Source organism: Acartia tonsa, chromosome 7 (assembly GCF_053477335.1).
Source record: "Acartia tonsa isolate MP-2025a chromosome 7, ASM5347733v1, whole genome shotgun sequence".
NCBI classification, from domain to species: Eukaryota; Metazoa; Arthropoda; class Copepoda; order Calanoida; family Acartiidae; genus Acartia; species Acartia tonsa.
In genome coordinates, this window is record NC_137266.1 from 14,471,922 (window position 1) to 14,485,963 (window position 14,042).

The 14,042-nt window shown below is 30.4% G+C and overlaps 1 protein-coding gene across 2 annotated transcripts; it reads right to left on the minus strand.

Annotated features, from left to right (window-relative positions):
- Nucleotides 1–1,261: 1,261 nt before the first annotated feature.
- On the minus strand, nucleotides 1,262–14,042 carry LOC145324904 (uncharacterized). 2 transcript variants are annotated; one of them, XM_080167656.1, is made up of 13 exons: nucleotides 13,772–14,042; nucleotides 13,114–13,222; nucleotides 11,208–11,326; nucleotides 10,582–10,701; nucleotides 9,477–9,551; nucleotides 8,689–8,770; nucleotides 7,100–7,198; nucleotides 6,264–6,339; nucleotides 4,735–4,802; nucleotides 3,706–3,786; nucleotides 2,560–2,669; nucleotides 1,801–1,914; nucleotides 1,265–1,583 (listed from the first exon to the last, which is right to left on the minus strand). In XM_080167656.1, the coding sequence occupies exons 1-11, from the start codon at nucleotides 13,810–13,812 to the stop codon at nucleotides 2,631–2,633; spliced, it is 909 nt and encodes a 302-aa protein (XP_080023782.1). In that variant the 5' UTR covers nucleotides 13,813–14,042; the 3' UTR covers nucleotides 1,265–1,583; nucleotides 1,801–1,914; nucleotides 2,560–2,630. The 2 variants fall into 2 exon arrangements, with proteins under 2 accessions (XP_080023781.1, XP_080023782.1); XM_080167655.1 differs by having other exon boundaries at nucleotides 1,262–1,914.

The window sequence follows — 14,042 nt, forward strand, 5'->3', positions numbered from 1 at the left end:
ATAAACCAAAAATCAGATCAAACGGATAATTAGATCACATAAAAATTTGTTAAAAAAGTAGAAAAATCAACATGTTAAATGGACGTACGGACATTCTGGTAATGATTATAGAGTTGCTACGCTACGGACCGACCCTAATTATAGAAAAGCTTCGCTTTTAAAAAGAACAAAAAAATTCACCAAGTAATTAATAATTATATCAATTAGTACAATTATGTACTACCTATTTAACTCAATACAAATCGTACAATCTAATTATTTAAAGCAAGTCATTAAACTCCAAATAATGTACACAAAGGATTGTGTACTGACAGTACATAAACAATCGCGGCGTGCTTAATTTAAAATGTCGTCTTTTCTTTTAATATTTTCATCTATGTAAAAATTAAAGAATATATTCTAATTTTAAAAAGCATTATGGTTTCTTTCCCGATTTAAAAGAATAAACAAAATTATAATTAAATTTTTTTGACGTTTTCCCTCAGAACCCCACCCCCACCTCACTATTTTGGAAAAATATAAAAAAAAATTCTCGGGATATGTGTTACTTGAACTATTATAAGCGTGCATTACTACCAACACACAAGGATGACAACAATCATATAAGCGAAGCCCGAAAACGGTAGGACAAACTAACATTAACACTTGTAGAGTGTCAGAACTGAAATAGCATAATATTAATGCATTGCATAAGTCTATATAAAATTGTACGTAAATTTGACGCAAAACAACTAAAATACAGTATTTTATAGACTAGATTATAGAGATGCTTCGCTTATAATATTGTATTCCAAAAATCAAACGAACGCGATTTTCATAACGATTATAGAATTGGAACGCTTCCAAAATAAAACACAATTGTTATAGGAGTCATCATGCAAAGTTTGAAATGGATAGGACAATTCTACCGTTTAAACTTACCAAAAAATTTAACTGTCCCGGACGGTCCGACCGACCATAGTTATAGAAAAGGTGACTAAATATTTCAACTACAGCAAATTAAAATTTTAGATACTTGTAGTTTGTTGAAGTTCTAAAGTTTTTAAGCTAACGAACAACATAACGTGGTTATGAATCTCTGGGTACCAGCTTAATTTACAGTCCAATGTCCCATCCCTGTCTAAATTAATTTGCAATCTCTTTCTGAGCTAAAATGCGCAATTTTATTTGATTTCCATTGTAAGATGGAAAAGAAAATAATATAATAACATAACTACAAGAAATGCTATAACATATTTTGAAATATGAAAATTTTACAGAATACATATTAAGATTTATTGTTAATTAAAACAAATGAAATTACAAATAATATACAAAACCAAAAAAATGACAATGCATAAATAGATTCAGTGATTTGGTACTTTTATTTGATAAAGTTAAAGTTTTCATTTTCCTGCTAAAATGTATTACATTACATGATTTATTAAAAAAATAATAAGGTTAATAATTGTTTTTACATTATTTTGTACTATAATTTAATTACATTAGATAATCAACACAAACAAAAAAATGTCAACAGATTTTTACATCCCAAATAAAAATATTCTTAGTCAAATTCAATTAGAGGGTTATTTTAACATTTGCTAACTGTAATTTTTACTTATCGCATCGTATTATAGACAGCTTTCCGTGGATTGTAAAATGAAAAGTTATAAGAATAATATAAGTTTTGGTTGACTCCATGGGAAAATATGTTTATAATACGATACATGGTTTTTCGGTATAGCTCAGAATTAGTTCTAATTGAGTGGAAATTAATCTGTTTCAAAGCCATACTTAAAATGGCTTATGATTTTGAACTGGTTATTTTTTGCATATAAACTTTAAATGAGAATTTATACTAAAAGTTGAGGTAGAGAGATCAGTCTAAGTGTAGATCGCACAGCTATTTTGAGTTGTTAGAATACAGAGCATCTAATAAACATAAAAATAAGTTAAGTTGGTTAGAATTTATTCAAAGATGAGAGTATTTGTCAGTTATCTTTATGTGCCACACCCCTCCTCCCAATTTTTTCTAAAAATTGAAAATTAATGGGGTTAATTTTCGTAATGTTGTGTTCGGTTGTGTTACGTAAAGGGCTAGAGCTCCGCAGATATAGGCCCCGCAGGGTTAGTGACCCGTGTAGTTAGGTTGTTTTTAACTAACCCAAAAATATAAGGTGGGGAAGGAGGGGGGGGGGGGGTGGTAGGGTTCTGTGTTTGGCACTTTGAGAAAAAAAACACTGAATATTTGGGTATTTTTCGTATAAAGAATAAAGAAAAATGTACTAACAAATTAAAGTGCAATAAAGTTTTCAAGAATCGGTCGAAAATCTAAACAAAAATATTCAGGCCTTTCTATTGTTAGAGAAAATCTTTAAAGTAGGGAAGGCCATCCATACATTATATACTAGCTCATCCATACATCATATACTAGCTGTGCTTCCGAAGATTTTTTAGTAAAAAATATCCTAAAACTATAAGTATTTGAAATTTTTGATAAACATTATAATCTCTTGAAAGTAAGCAAAGTGCACATAAAGGATTTTTTGTAAATAATGATTAAACGTAATAATATACCTCATAGAGATTTATCTTTTGGCAGTTTATTGTCTTCTTTACATTATCATATTGATAATAGTTTCGTAGATTTATTTCTGGAATCTTTTCTTCTCTTTCTCATAATCATCCTAAATAATTACAAATAATCAATTTTCATGATAATTTCAACCAACAAAAAAACAACAATGACAACATCCATAAAAGTGAAGCTCTGAAACGTTAGGACAAATTAACTTTAACACTTGAGTAGAGTGTCTGAACTCAATAATCAAAATATAAATGTATTAAAGTCGTACGAAACAAAATTGTAAGTAGATCTGTTGAAAAACTGCTTAAATACAGGATATGTTAAGGACATACTTACATTTTTAGGACTTGATTATAGAGATGCTTTGCTTATAAAAATATTCTTTGTTGTCCTAGGAACCAGTATTCCAAAAATTAGACCAATCGGATAATTTTATCACATAAAAAATTATTGTTAAAAAAGTTAAAATTGCAACATGTTTAAAGTGGATGTACGGACTTTTTGGTTACGATTATAGAGTTGCTTCGCTTTTTAACTCGTACCTAACTCCTTAGGAATCATAATGCAAAGTTTAAAATCGATAGGACAACTCTGTCATGCCTAAATTAACAAAAAGAGCTTCGCTTTTAATAAACTTCGCTGTTTTCTTTAAGGCCCCGCCGGTTTAGGGATTATATTTAAAGAATATCTCCAAAAAGAAGTTAGGGGGGGGGGGGAGGGGGGTCTATTAGATAGAAAATGTAAGTGTTTTTGATAGCTTACGTCAACGTCACCTTTTGAGTTTTTTTAAAACCTTTCAGCAAATGTTAAAAATCTTGACCTTTTTACTTTTTAGATACAATATTTAATATTTATACAATATTACACTTCTATATAAAGTTAACGTTGTGAGATACATTAACAACGTAAAACAATAGTTGTTCATTGCATCGTATTATGTAAAGATTTCCACGGATATTAAAATGAAAAATTATAAGATTAAAATATTCGGCCACTCTGGGCTCACAAAATTGAAATCAATTTTATTAGTTTATTTTATTTTTCTTGAAAATTTGTCGTCAATACGATACGATACATGATTTTTCACTAAGTATGGCTCTAATCCCAGCAGACAATAATCGGTTTCGAAGACGTACCTGTGTGAGAACATATCCCCAGTGTTGAAGGGTCTGTCGTACTACAGGCGACACTCCAAAGTTGTCATATGCTACACCAGCCTAAAAAGATTTATTTATTTTCTGCAGAAAAATGCGAAATTATATGAAAACTAGCTAAAATTCATATAAAAGAAAACTTAAATTGATGTTTAATAAGTACAGTGTGTTTTTTTTTATGAGAACTTTTTTGAAAGCAATTTTACCCCACTTATAGTTATCAGAATTTAATGATTAATGGCTTATTTTCTTCGTTTTTTAAGGCAATTAATAAAACAACAAAAAAATATTTCAGTTTTTATTTAAAAAGTACAGTAAAATCTAAAATTCAAAACTTAGGTGTCAACATCTAAAAATGGTTTCAGCGCATTTTTCTTATGCTCAAATAATCAACCTTTTGCAAGAATGGCTGCTAAACACTTCAAAGTTGAGATATAGAGCTAAAAATGTATACAGATACTATTAGGGACATGTACTAGAACATATCAAAGTTTGAAGGTCATATCTCAACCAGGGAGGGAGTACTGGCCCCCCAAAGTTGACTACAGAAAATCCATTTTTTTAAGAAAAATGCGCTAAAACCATTTTTGTTTTGAAATTTAGATTTTACTGTACTTTTTAAATAAAAACTGGAATATTTTTTTGTTGTTCTATTAATTGCCTTAAAAAACAAAGAAAATAAGCCATTAATCATTAAATTCTGATAACTATAAGTGGGGTAAAATTGCTTTCAAAAAAGTTCTCATAAAAAAAAACACACTGTATAATTCTTATGTAAAGCAGTATTTTCATCGTCTAATCGAATAAGACATTTTAACTTTTTTTACACTCTGTATATATGTATAATTTATTAAATATAATGCCTAGTCCATTTCAGCTGTAACCAACAATTTGGGTAACACAACGACGCGGCCTTTCTATCTGCCTCCAAAATATCATTTTATATTTATTCGCTTGTTGTTTATTCCTGGGTCAATTTAAACCTTGTTTATTGTCCAATTTTTAATATACCTTAGCAATCTTTGAGATGAGATTGTTCTTCCATCTTCCCATTGGTCCGCAGCACTTCATCCAACGACCTATCAAAACAAGGATATCAATCCTATTATATAAATTAGTAAGCTTTTTGTCTGTAGCGAAGGATCTTGCTAACCGCTAATAACTCTCCCCTAATAAATTTTTTTACTCTTTCTATTCAAACCTAAATTTAAATGAGGGGAGGGGGGATAGACTTTCCCCCCTCCAAATTTAAGTGCCCCTAGAGGCTTCTAGGGGGAGTAGCCGCTAGTATCCTTAAAAGCGATACTAAAGAGGACTATCCACGAACCAGAGCAAGTGATTCTAAGCATCTTCAAGCATTGACCCATAATATTTTTTTTAGTGAATATACTAGGTTTATGTTTAATATTTGCTTTTCGACTAAAAAGTTAGGTTTCACCATGGTTTTATATGAAAAAAACTTTGAAATGTTAAACAATTTTTAAAGCAATATCATCAAATGCTTTGTTGAGTTCAAAGGACAAAATAAAATAACACTGCAGAAAAGCATCAAATGTTGTAAATTGCAAAAGTACATTAATTAAACTGTTTACAAGTTACCAACCCTTTTTCTAAATATACATTTTTAATCACAATAATTTATTTTGTGTCAAAGCTTTTAAACAACAGTTTGAACTCATCAAAACATTCGATGATATTGCACCAAACAATGCTTAACATTTCAAAGTTTTTTTCATATAAAACCATGGTGAAACCAACTTTTTAGTCGATAAAGCAAATATTAAACATAAACCTAGTATATTCACTAAAAAAATATTATGGGTCAATGCTGGAAGATGCTTAGAATCACTTGCTTTGGTTCGTGGATAGTCCTCTTTATCAGACAATCGGAGAAACTAACATCTGCATATGAATTTGCATGTAGGGAGGTTTAATAATAATATTGCTTGAAATAACAATTTTAAAGGATTACCATGCAAAAGATCATCGTAAATTGATTGCCTATTAGTTACAGGAATCTCTGTGAAAGTTTAGAAATTCGTTTGGACGGTTTTAACAGAATGAAATTCACAATATACAGATTGACACTTCCTAAATGCAAAAAAACGAGGCTTGACAAACAATGTACAATATGTACATGTACAAAAAAAAGGGGTCAAGTGAATTTCGCTTTATCTATATATTTGACGTATGTACGTACAATTAAAAAAAAAACAGGGTTCAAGTGAATTTACTCTTGAAGCAGCGTAGATAATTTCCAAAAAATTGGCTATGATTCTAGTCTCTTTCTACGCAGTTTCTCTCTCTTTAACCAGAGATTTAAAGGGATAAATTGATGTACATCCCCAATGATGGTACACAAAATATCCATTCTATACAGTTTGTGGTTAAACCTAAATTCATGAACCAACCATTCAGAATTCAAAACGTCGCCAAAGTTGTTGAGCCAACAAATTAGAAAACGCTACATTAAATCTTTGAGGACTAGTCTAATAAACTGTCCAATGTCCTCTACCTCCCTGATATTTATCTAATCTTACTTATTTGTCTTTCATCGTCTTCAGTCCTCCTTCCTTGATAGTATCTGCAGTACCATTGAAACCATCCATACGGATCCTTAAACAAGCAAAGATCAAATCATTTAGTACAAAAATTATAAATGTATTCTTACATTAAACTAAAACAATAGAGGGGGAAGGGATTAAATAGCTGTATGTTCTTATCTTACATAAACCTTCAGATTTTAAAATTCTATCCCGCTTTTATATTTTAAGGTCCGGTTTCTGTACTCAGATATAACCCAATTCTTTGTACCTCTATTTTGTACTAGTAGAATGAATTTAATACGTACGAGTTTTACATAAAAACTCTAAACTAAATGTCAATTGTTTTCCATCTAAAATTATAATGCTAAACTCTCTGACAACTGATATTATTTGATATTCTAAAATGATTACAAAATAATAAGGTGTGAATTCTTTTTATTAGTTTCTAAACTTAGTGGTGTTCTATTCATTAGGAATAAAAATTTAAGTTGATTTAAATAACTAAAAAGTTGCCTGTTATAATGTACAAAAAGTTTCTTAGATTACTTATTGGAAATTTATATATGTATATTATATAAAAAAGAATAACTAGTCACTAATCGCATCGTATCATAGACAGTTTTCCGCGGATATAAAATGAAAAATTATAAAACTTGAACCAGTGTTGTTAACCCCGAAATGCCGAATGCCCACCCAGGATAACAAAACTGGTATTAATTTTATGGTTTTTATATTATTATTCGTAATGCTATACAATATACATGACTTTTTTTTAGTATGGCTTAGAGTCGTTTCTAATCCATTAATCCATTGCAAGATTGGATCTATACCTGTGCCCTCATCCATCCAGAATTTTCCCATTCCTCCAGAGATGCTCCACACTTTACTTTGTACTTGTTCTTGGATTCATCATAGATGGAACTGGCAACCTGATAATAATTTATATAAAAATAACAGGATGTTTGTCTGTCTGTCTGTACCGAAGAATCTCGCCAACCGCTGAAATGGTATGGTTCTCCTTTACAGCGTAGCTTCTCATATTTCATGTGAAGGATTATAAATATTTTGGGAGAGGGAATTTAGACTACCACACTCCCAAAAGAAATCGCCCCTAGAAAAAATGACTGCTTAAGTGCACATAGAAGCCACTAGAAGCGTAGCCGCTAGTATTTTAAAAGTAAACATTATCTTTATCTAATATAAGGATTGGACTGTCCGTCTGTATGTGCGTATCAGATAGTCCAAGAACTTCCAGACTATGGTCATGTAATCAAAGGTTTGTTTGTCTGCAATGCATTAGTAGGTAGGCACAGGTAAGTTTCACAGGATAAACTAAGAATGGTCATGATTTAATCAGAGTGTAGTCATTTAAATATGGTGAGTGTATACTTATTACTTAAGTGTACAAATACATGAACATAACATCATTTAATCCTAAAATAGCTGACTCCAGCGGAGACGAAACTATATTTATATTTTAACCAAAATTAATAATAATTTATATCATCAAATTTCTTCTTGATGTACTTTTCAATGAATGAAGCTTAAATACTATAATCTAGTTGCTATTGTTATAAAGGGATATTAATTACATATTTCAATTTAAAATATCAAAAACTTAAATAATGTTTAATTAATATCTAATAATTTCCTTCCTTTTAATTCAATTTTAGACCTTTTTATTGAACTGAATGAGTAAAAATATATAAAATTTGATTAAAATATTAAATTTTGAACTATGAGGTTAGATTTCTTTGATTTGGATTGAATAGAATCATATGTTATGGTAGAAATTAAAAATCATTCATTGAATTCTAATTAAAACATTATTATATAACCGTTTACCAAAGTAATAAAAATACAAATATAGTCATAGTCTTAGTCATACACTAGAAAACATCAATCTTTTTTTTATGTCGATAAGACTGCAGCAGTGCAGATTTTTAAAAAACGGGCGGATAAATGGTACAATATATATAGGTAGTTACCGACAGTTTCCTTAGTCGAACACAGAACCCACACACCCCTTATTTGGAAATTTAAATTGAAATAAAGAGGGGAATGGAGTAGTTTTTCGTGTTTTTTTGGCTTTACTTTATTTATTTTTTATTTGGGGGGGGGGGGTGTACGATCATGCACTTAGAGGGAAAGCACCATTAAAGAGAATCAACTGTTACAATGGCGCTAGCAGAAAAAAATTACAATATCCGTCAGTTTTCTGCTATCATGGCCATTGAAACTTACTAGAGAGCAGTCATATGCGAAGTTAGAACAGCTCTAGAGAAATCTACCTGAGTTTTAACATTCAATCCTTCTAGCCAATCATAATCTACCTGAGTTTTAACATTCAATCCTTCTAGCCAATCATAAATCTACCTGAGTTTTAACATTCAATCCTTCTAGCCAATCATAAATCTACCTGAGTTTTAACATTCAATCCTTCCAGCCAATCAGAAGGAAGTTCTTTCCATACCTCGGAACCATACTTTAACTTTGTTACACTAAAATAAAGCATTCAGAGTAATTTATTAACATAAAAAAGCAGTAACTAAGCATCCACAATGTAGATAATGAAACCAGGGCTAATCCGGGATCCGCCCAATTTTTGGTCAATTTTGGAATCCAAAATCCGTTTTTTAATAGCTGCTCGGATTCAGATTCTTAATTGGTAGGCTAAAATTAGCGTCTTGAGTTTTTTCTTTCAACTCCCCCTTTTTGAAGGCAAAGATTATCATTATACATAAAATCTTTTAAAATCTGGTTCGATTCTCTGAAGTGAATTATAGAGAACACCAAGAACATTAATTTTTAGGACATATGTAGCACTTAATTTTTTTTAAAAGCCTTTTAAAATATTGCTAGAATCCGGAATCCGCTAAAAATAAGAATCCGGAATCCGCCATTTTTTGGACGGATTCTTGTAGGATTCCGAATCCGGTCCAAAAATTTGACGGATTGCCATCCCTAAATGAAACAAACAAGGACAATTTTGAACAAAAGAAGCAGTGCAACAACATCAGCATATTTAAAAAAAGGACAGTATGATCAATCTAAGGAAGCCATTATAAATCCATCAATAAAAGAATTATGACATTTATTAGGAGTAGCTGTACTTATTTTGAAAAAATCTCCTTTGTATAAAGTTAACCAAATTAACCCAAAAGACATAAAGAAGATTAAAACAAGGAGTTATTTTTTAGTTTTTACCTGGAATAAATAGGTCTGAAGTAGGTACCACCAAAGCTACCAAGCTGGAGTACTTCTTTCGGGGACAGGTTGGGCCTTTAAAAAATGGTTAATCAAAATATAGTTCTGAAGTGTTGACCTATAAAGAAGCATTGTAATCTTGATAAGTTTTAAAGTCTTAATTACAAGTGAATTTAATTACAATTCAATAATTTTGTATTCTTCTGCTACAATTTACTAGCTTAGTTTGTATGTCTGTGATTAAAATTATGTAGAAATGATGCTTATACAGTGTGTTTTTTTTATGAGAACTTTTTTGAAAGCAATTTTACCCCACTTATAGTTATCAGAATTTAATGATTAATGGCTTATTTTCTTCGTTTTTTTAAGGCAATTATTAGAACACCAAAAAAATATTTAAGTGTTTAGGTATTTAAAAAGTACAGTAAAATGTAAAATTCAAAACTTAGGTGTCAACATCTAAAAATGGTTTTAGCGCATTTTTCTTATGCTCAAATATTCTATCTTTTGCAAGAATGACTGCTTAACGCTTCAAAATTGAGATATAGGGCTAAAAATGTCTACAGATACTATTGGGGATATGTACTAAAACATATCAAAGTTTAAATGTCATATCTCAACCAGGGAGGGAGTACTGGCCCCCCAAAGTCGACTACAGAAAATCCAATTTTTTTCTTGTAAAGGGTAGAAGATTTAGGCATAAGAAAAATGCGCTAAAACCATTTTTAGATGTTGACACCTAAGTTTTGAATTTTACATTTTACTGTACTTTTTAAATAAAAACTGAAATATTTTTTTGGTTTTCTAATAATTGCCTTAAAAAACGAAGAAAATAAGCCATTAATCATTAAATTCTGATAACTATAAGTGGGGTAAAATTGCTCTAAAAAAAACACACTGTATTAATTGATTATTTGGTTTTTTCTTTACATACAAGCTTCTTAGAGTTCCAGGGAAGTTTATACTTTACTAATTTTGTGGAGGGTAACTCTCCAACTCCCAAGATGAATCACCCATGGAAAAAATAATCCTTTCCCCAAATTAGGGGGTGTAGCAGCTAATAGTCAGAAAAATTAGGGGATATGCCAAGTGTCCCATATCATACCTGAAATCTGGAGCTCCATCAAATACCAGCTGATTCTTCTTGTTCCTTGTGGGAGGATCAGCGGTCAACTCAAAGTCAAGATCTCTCTTATCTTCCTCTATCTTCTTCTTACTTTTCTTCCTAGATTTTATATCATTATTTAGAAAGGTAAATAGGTAATATTAATAAACATGTTGTGAGTTATTTACTAACAGCATTGTTTTCGTATGTATGAAATGTACTTTGACCTTACCATAAGAGATTATAATTATGAATTCCTAAACTGAATGCAAAGATATACCTAATCTTCTTTGACTGAATGATAAATATAGTGAAAATGATGAAAATATTATTCTAATTGTTAAGGCAGATAAATAGCTAGAAATATGTATTCAATGGTATCTTATTGGTACTTAAATCAAATCCAATTGCTATAGTTATATACCTACCTATCTTTTTTTTCGCCAGGAGTGTAAATTATCTAGGTAGCATTTTAGGGGGGGAGAACTTCAAAATAAGAAAGTATTACCTAAGTAATTTTACAAATTGGGATACAAATAGAGAAGTGTGGGGGGAAGAGAATTTCAATTAGATATGAAAATATACACCTCTGCAATCTTAATAAATCACATTGTAGTAACACTTACTCTTCAGCTTTGCTTCCTTTGGCTTCCAGGGCTGCCCATTTCTTTAACAATCCCTTGGCGGACTTTTTTATGGACTCGTCTGTACTTGCTTTTCTTACTTTATCCAAAGTAAAACCAATCTAAAAATATTTTAAGTTCGTAAATATTTTGTAAACTATCAACATTTTATTTTTTTAAATTTTAAAAGTAAAAAATCCAGAGAGGGAGGGGACATTAGACTGTAAATTATATTGATACAATAGATGCCCTGAGTAGTAAAAGGGTGTTTAACACAAATTTTCAAACTTCGCACTTTTCTTCCCTCAAAAAAAAAAACATACATTAAATTACCCCCCTCAAACCTTTGTTTTACCACCGTCAAAAAAAGCAAAGTTTCAAAATACTTATTACATTCTTGATGTGAACACTTTGGATACATTTATTAAATCATTATTAGGATGTTAAAACATGTAGCATCCAAACATTTCCACCATTAATTTACAAAAGAAATAGTTTCTTGATCATAATTTATAAGGGATGAACATAAGGGGGGAAGGGGGGGGGGTTTAATGCAACCATCTCGTAATCAGTGAGCAAATGGCACTTACAATTCGAATTTAGATCTGAAATTTTGTATGAGTAATCCTTGGTAGGTCTATTTTCTCTAAATCGAACAAAAAGTTGAAAAAGTAAAGGCTAACGGCTCAGCCGTTTAGCCGTTTTTGGCTATTTCTAGGGCAAATCTGCCATAAATTATGTAGGAATCAACTTTTTGAAACATATTTTTGCTTTAAATCATGTGAAATGATACAAAAAAAAAAAATTTTAGATTTCTAGTACCAGCAACTAGCGGCTAGAACCACTAAACTGCTGAGCCGCCAGCCATTAGCCGTTACTTTTCCAACTTTTTGTTCAATTTAGGGAAAATAGACCTACCAAGGATTACTCATGCAAAATTCCAGATCAAAATTCGAATTCTAAGTGCCATTTGCTCACTGATTACGAGATGGTTGCATTAACCCCCCCCCCCTTTAATCGACCATTGTCTTATCCCTTAGAATCTCTGTTAGAATCTCAAGTACAAATATTCATGAATAGATAAAAAAAAACAATATTTGAAGAAATTGTGTCCACCTTCGTAAATATGGGAAATATTTGCCAATATTAATTTATTTTGCTGAACAAAGACATTCCTGGAATTTCCAGCCTTTTTAAAATAAGTTAGAATTTAAAATCTTTAACAAGGTCCCACTTTGTGGGAGGATACTTTTATCCAGAAAAAAACTATTTTGCCTCTAATTGTATTGCTAGTATTTTGTATTTTTAAATCTTATACAGGTTCCACTTTGTGGGGGCTACATTAATCTAGAAAAAAAACTATTTGGCCTCTAACTTTTTCGCTAATAGTATTGTTGGTGTAAAAGAATAAGATGTAAAGTTATGAAAAAAGAAAATACTTGCTTGGAAGAAAATGATTTATCTTTATTGACTTCTTTTTTATTTATTCCCTGTATAGGTATTAAGTTAATAGTTCTAATGGTTAAAACAAAAAATATGAGTTTGACTCCGAGCTTACTCCAATTAAATTAACAACTAACATAATTTTCGGCCATTTCTAATTTGCATAAACATGCCAGCTGAGTACTCTAAAAAATATGCAGAATTTGACTACACTACTTGCCTACTAAATTATGTCATGACCCCCAATTTCATATAAGTTATGTAAATACTGAACTATTTAAAGATATTTATCACATAAATCACATGAATAATCGTGTATTCTATATTGTAAGTATTCGGAAGGAATTTAAAATTGTATTATTTAACAATTTAATAGATAACATAATAATGCGACTTGTTACAATTTAATATATCAAATAGATAACCTTTAGATTGCCAAATCGTGTTCATAGTGTTCAATACTGACCTTAGTTTGTTTGAGCATATCAATATCAACATCTAAACCATCCAGATCTTCAATAAGCTGTGGGACGGAGTCAGGTATAGAGTCGGGGCTGGATACCAGCTTTTCTAGCTCCTAGTTGGTGCAACATAACAATGATTTGACATTCTTGAGGAAAAAATCAGGGACATTGATGGATAATACAATGGACTGCAAATTAATGTACATTCCCAAAACAAAATTCGTCTTCTGTATATTTAAATTATTTTATGAAAAGTTTGGATATTATTAGTATAGATGTAACCAATGACAATTCAATAAAAGAACCCTACGTTTTTAATATAACGAATAAACAAAGTGGGGACCAGTGTAATTTATAGTCCAATGTTCCATCCCTCCCTTGAAAAAACAAAGCTAATAAACTTTTCAGGGAAATTTCATGAATAATAAGCTTTATTTCAGGAAACTCACATCCACAGCCTAATAGTATTGAATCTTTACTGCACGAGTAATTAAACCCTGACAAAATTATAGGCAAGATTATTTATCTGTAAAATTCATTATAAAATGAATTCAAGTGATCTTAAACTTAACACAAGCCAAACTGTGAATAATGTGCATTTTAAACGAGATTTTTCTAAACATTGATAAACATATGATGTGGTTATTCATTGTAAATCATTCCTTCTTAATTTCAAGCAGCTTCTCTTTGGTCTTTCCCATTATCAATTCCTTTACATTTAATTTTTTTCTGAAATAATATTATTAGAGTTTGTGTTCTGAAATCAGTATAATGAATTTCAAACTAAAAAGATTGATATTAAAAAATGACTCATAATTCAGAGTAACATTTTATGATTTTTATTATTTAAATACATACATACATGTAAGTTATTTCTGTTTTTTTTACAACTGAAAATAAAAATGTAAAAATACAACAGAAGACATATTAA

What these genes read in the sequence shown, in the direction of transcription:
- LOC145324904 (XM_080167655.1), bottom strand. Translation starts at nt 13,812, where the DNA reads ATGGGAAAGACCAAAGAGAAGCTGCTTGAAATTAAGAAGGA. An exon ending in CTGGATGGATGAGGGCACAG is followed by an intron (nt 6,340 to 7,099) that starts GTATAGATCCAA and finishes TGCTTGTTTAAG; the next exon opens with GATCCGTATGGATGGTTTCA. An exon ending in AGACGATGAAAGACAAATAA is followed by an intron (nt 4,803 to 6,263) that starts GTAAGATTAGAT and finishes TTGTTTTGATAG; the next exon opens with GTCGTTGGATGAAGTGCTGC.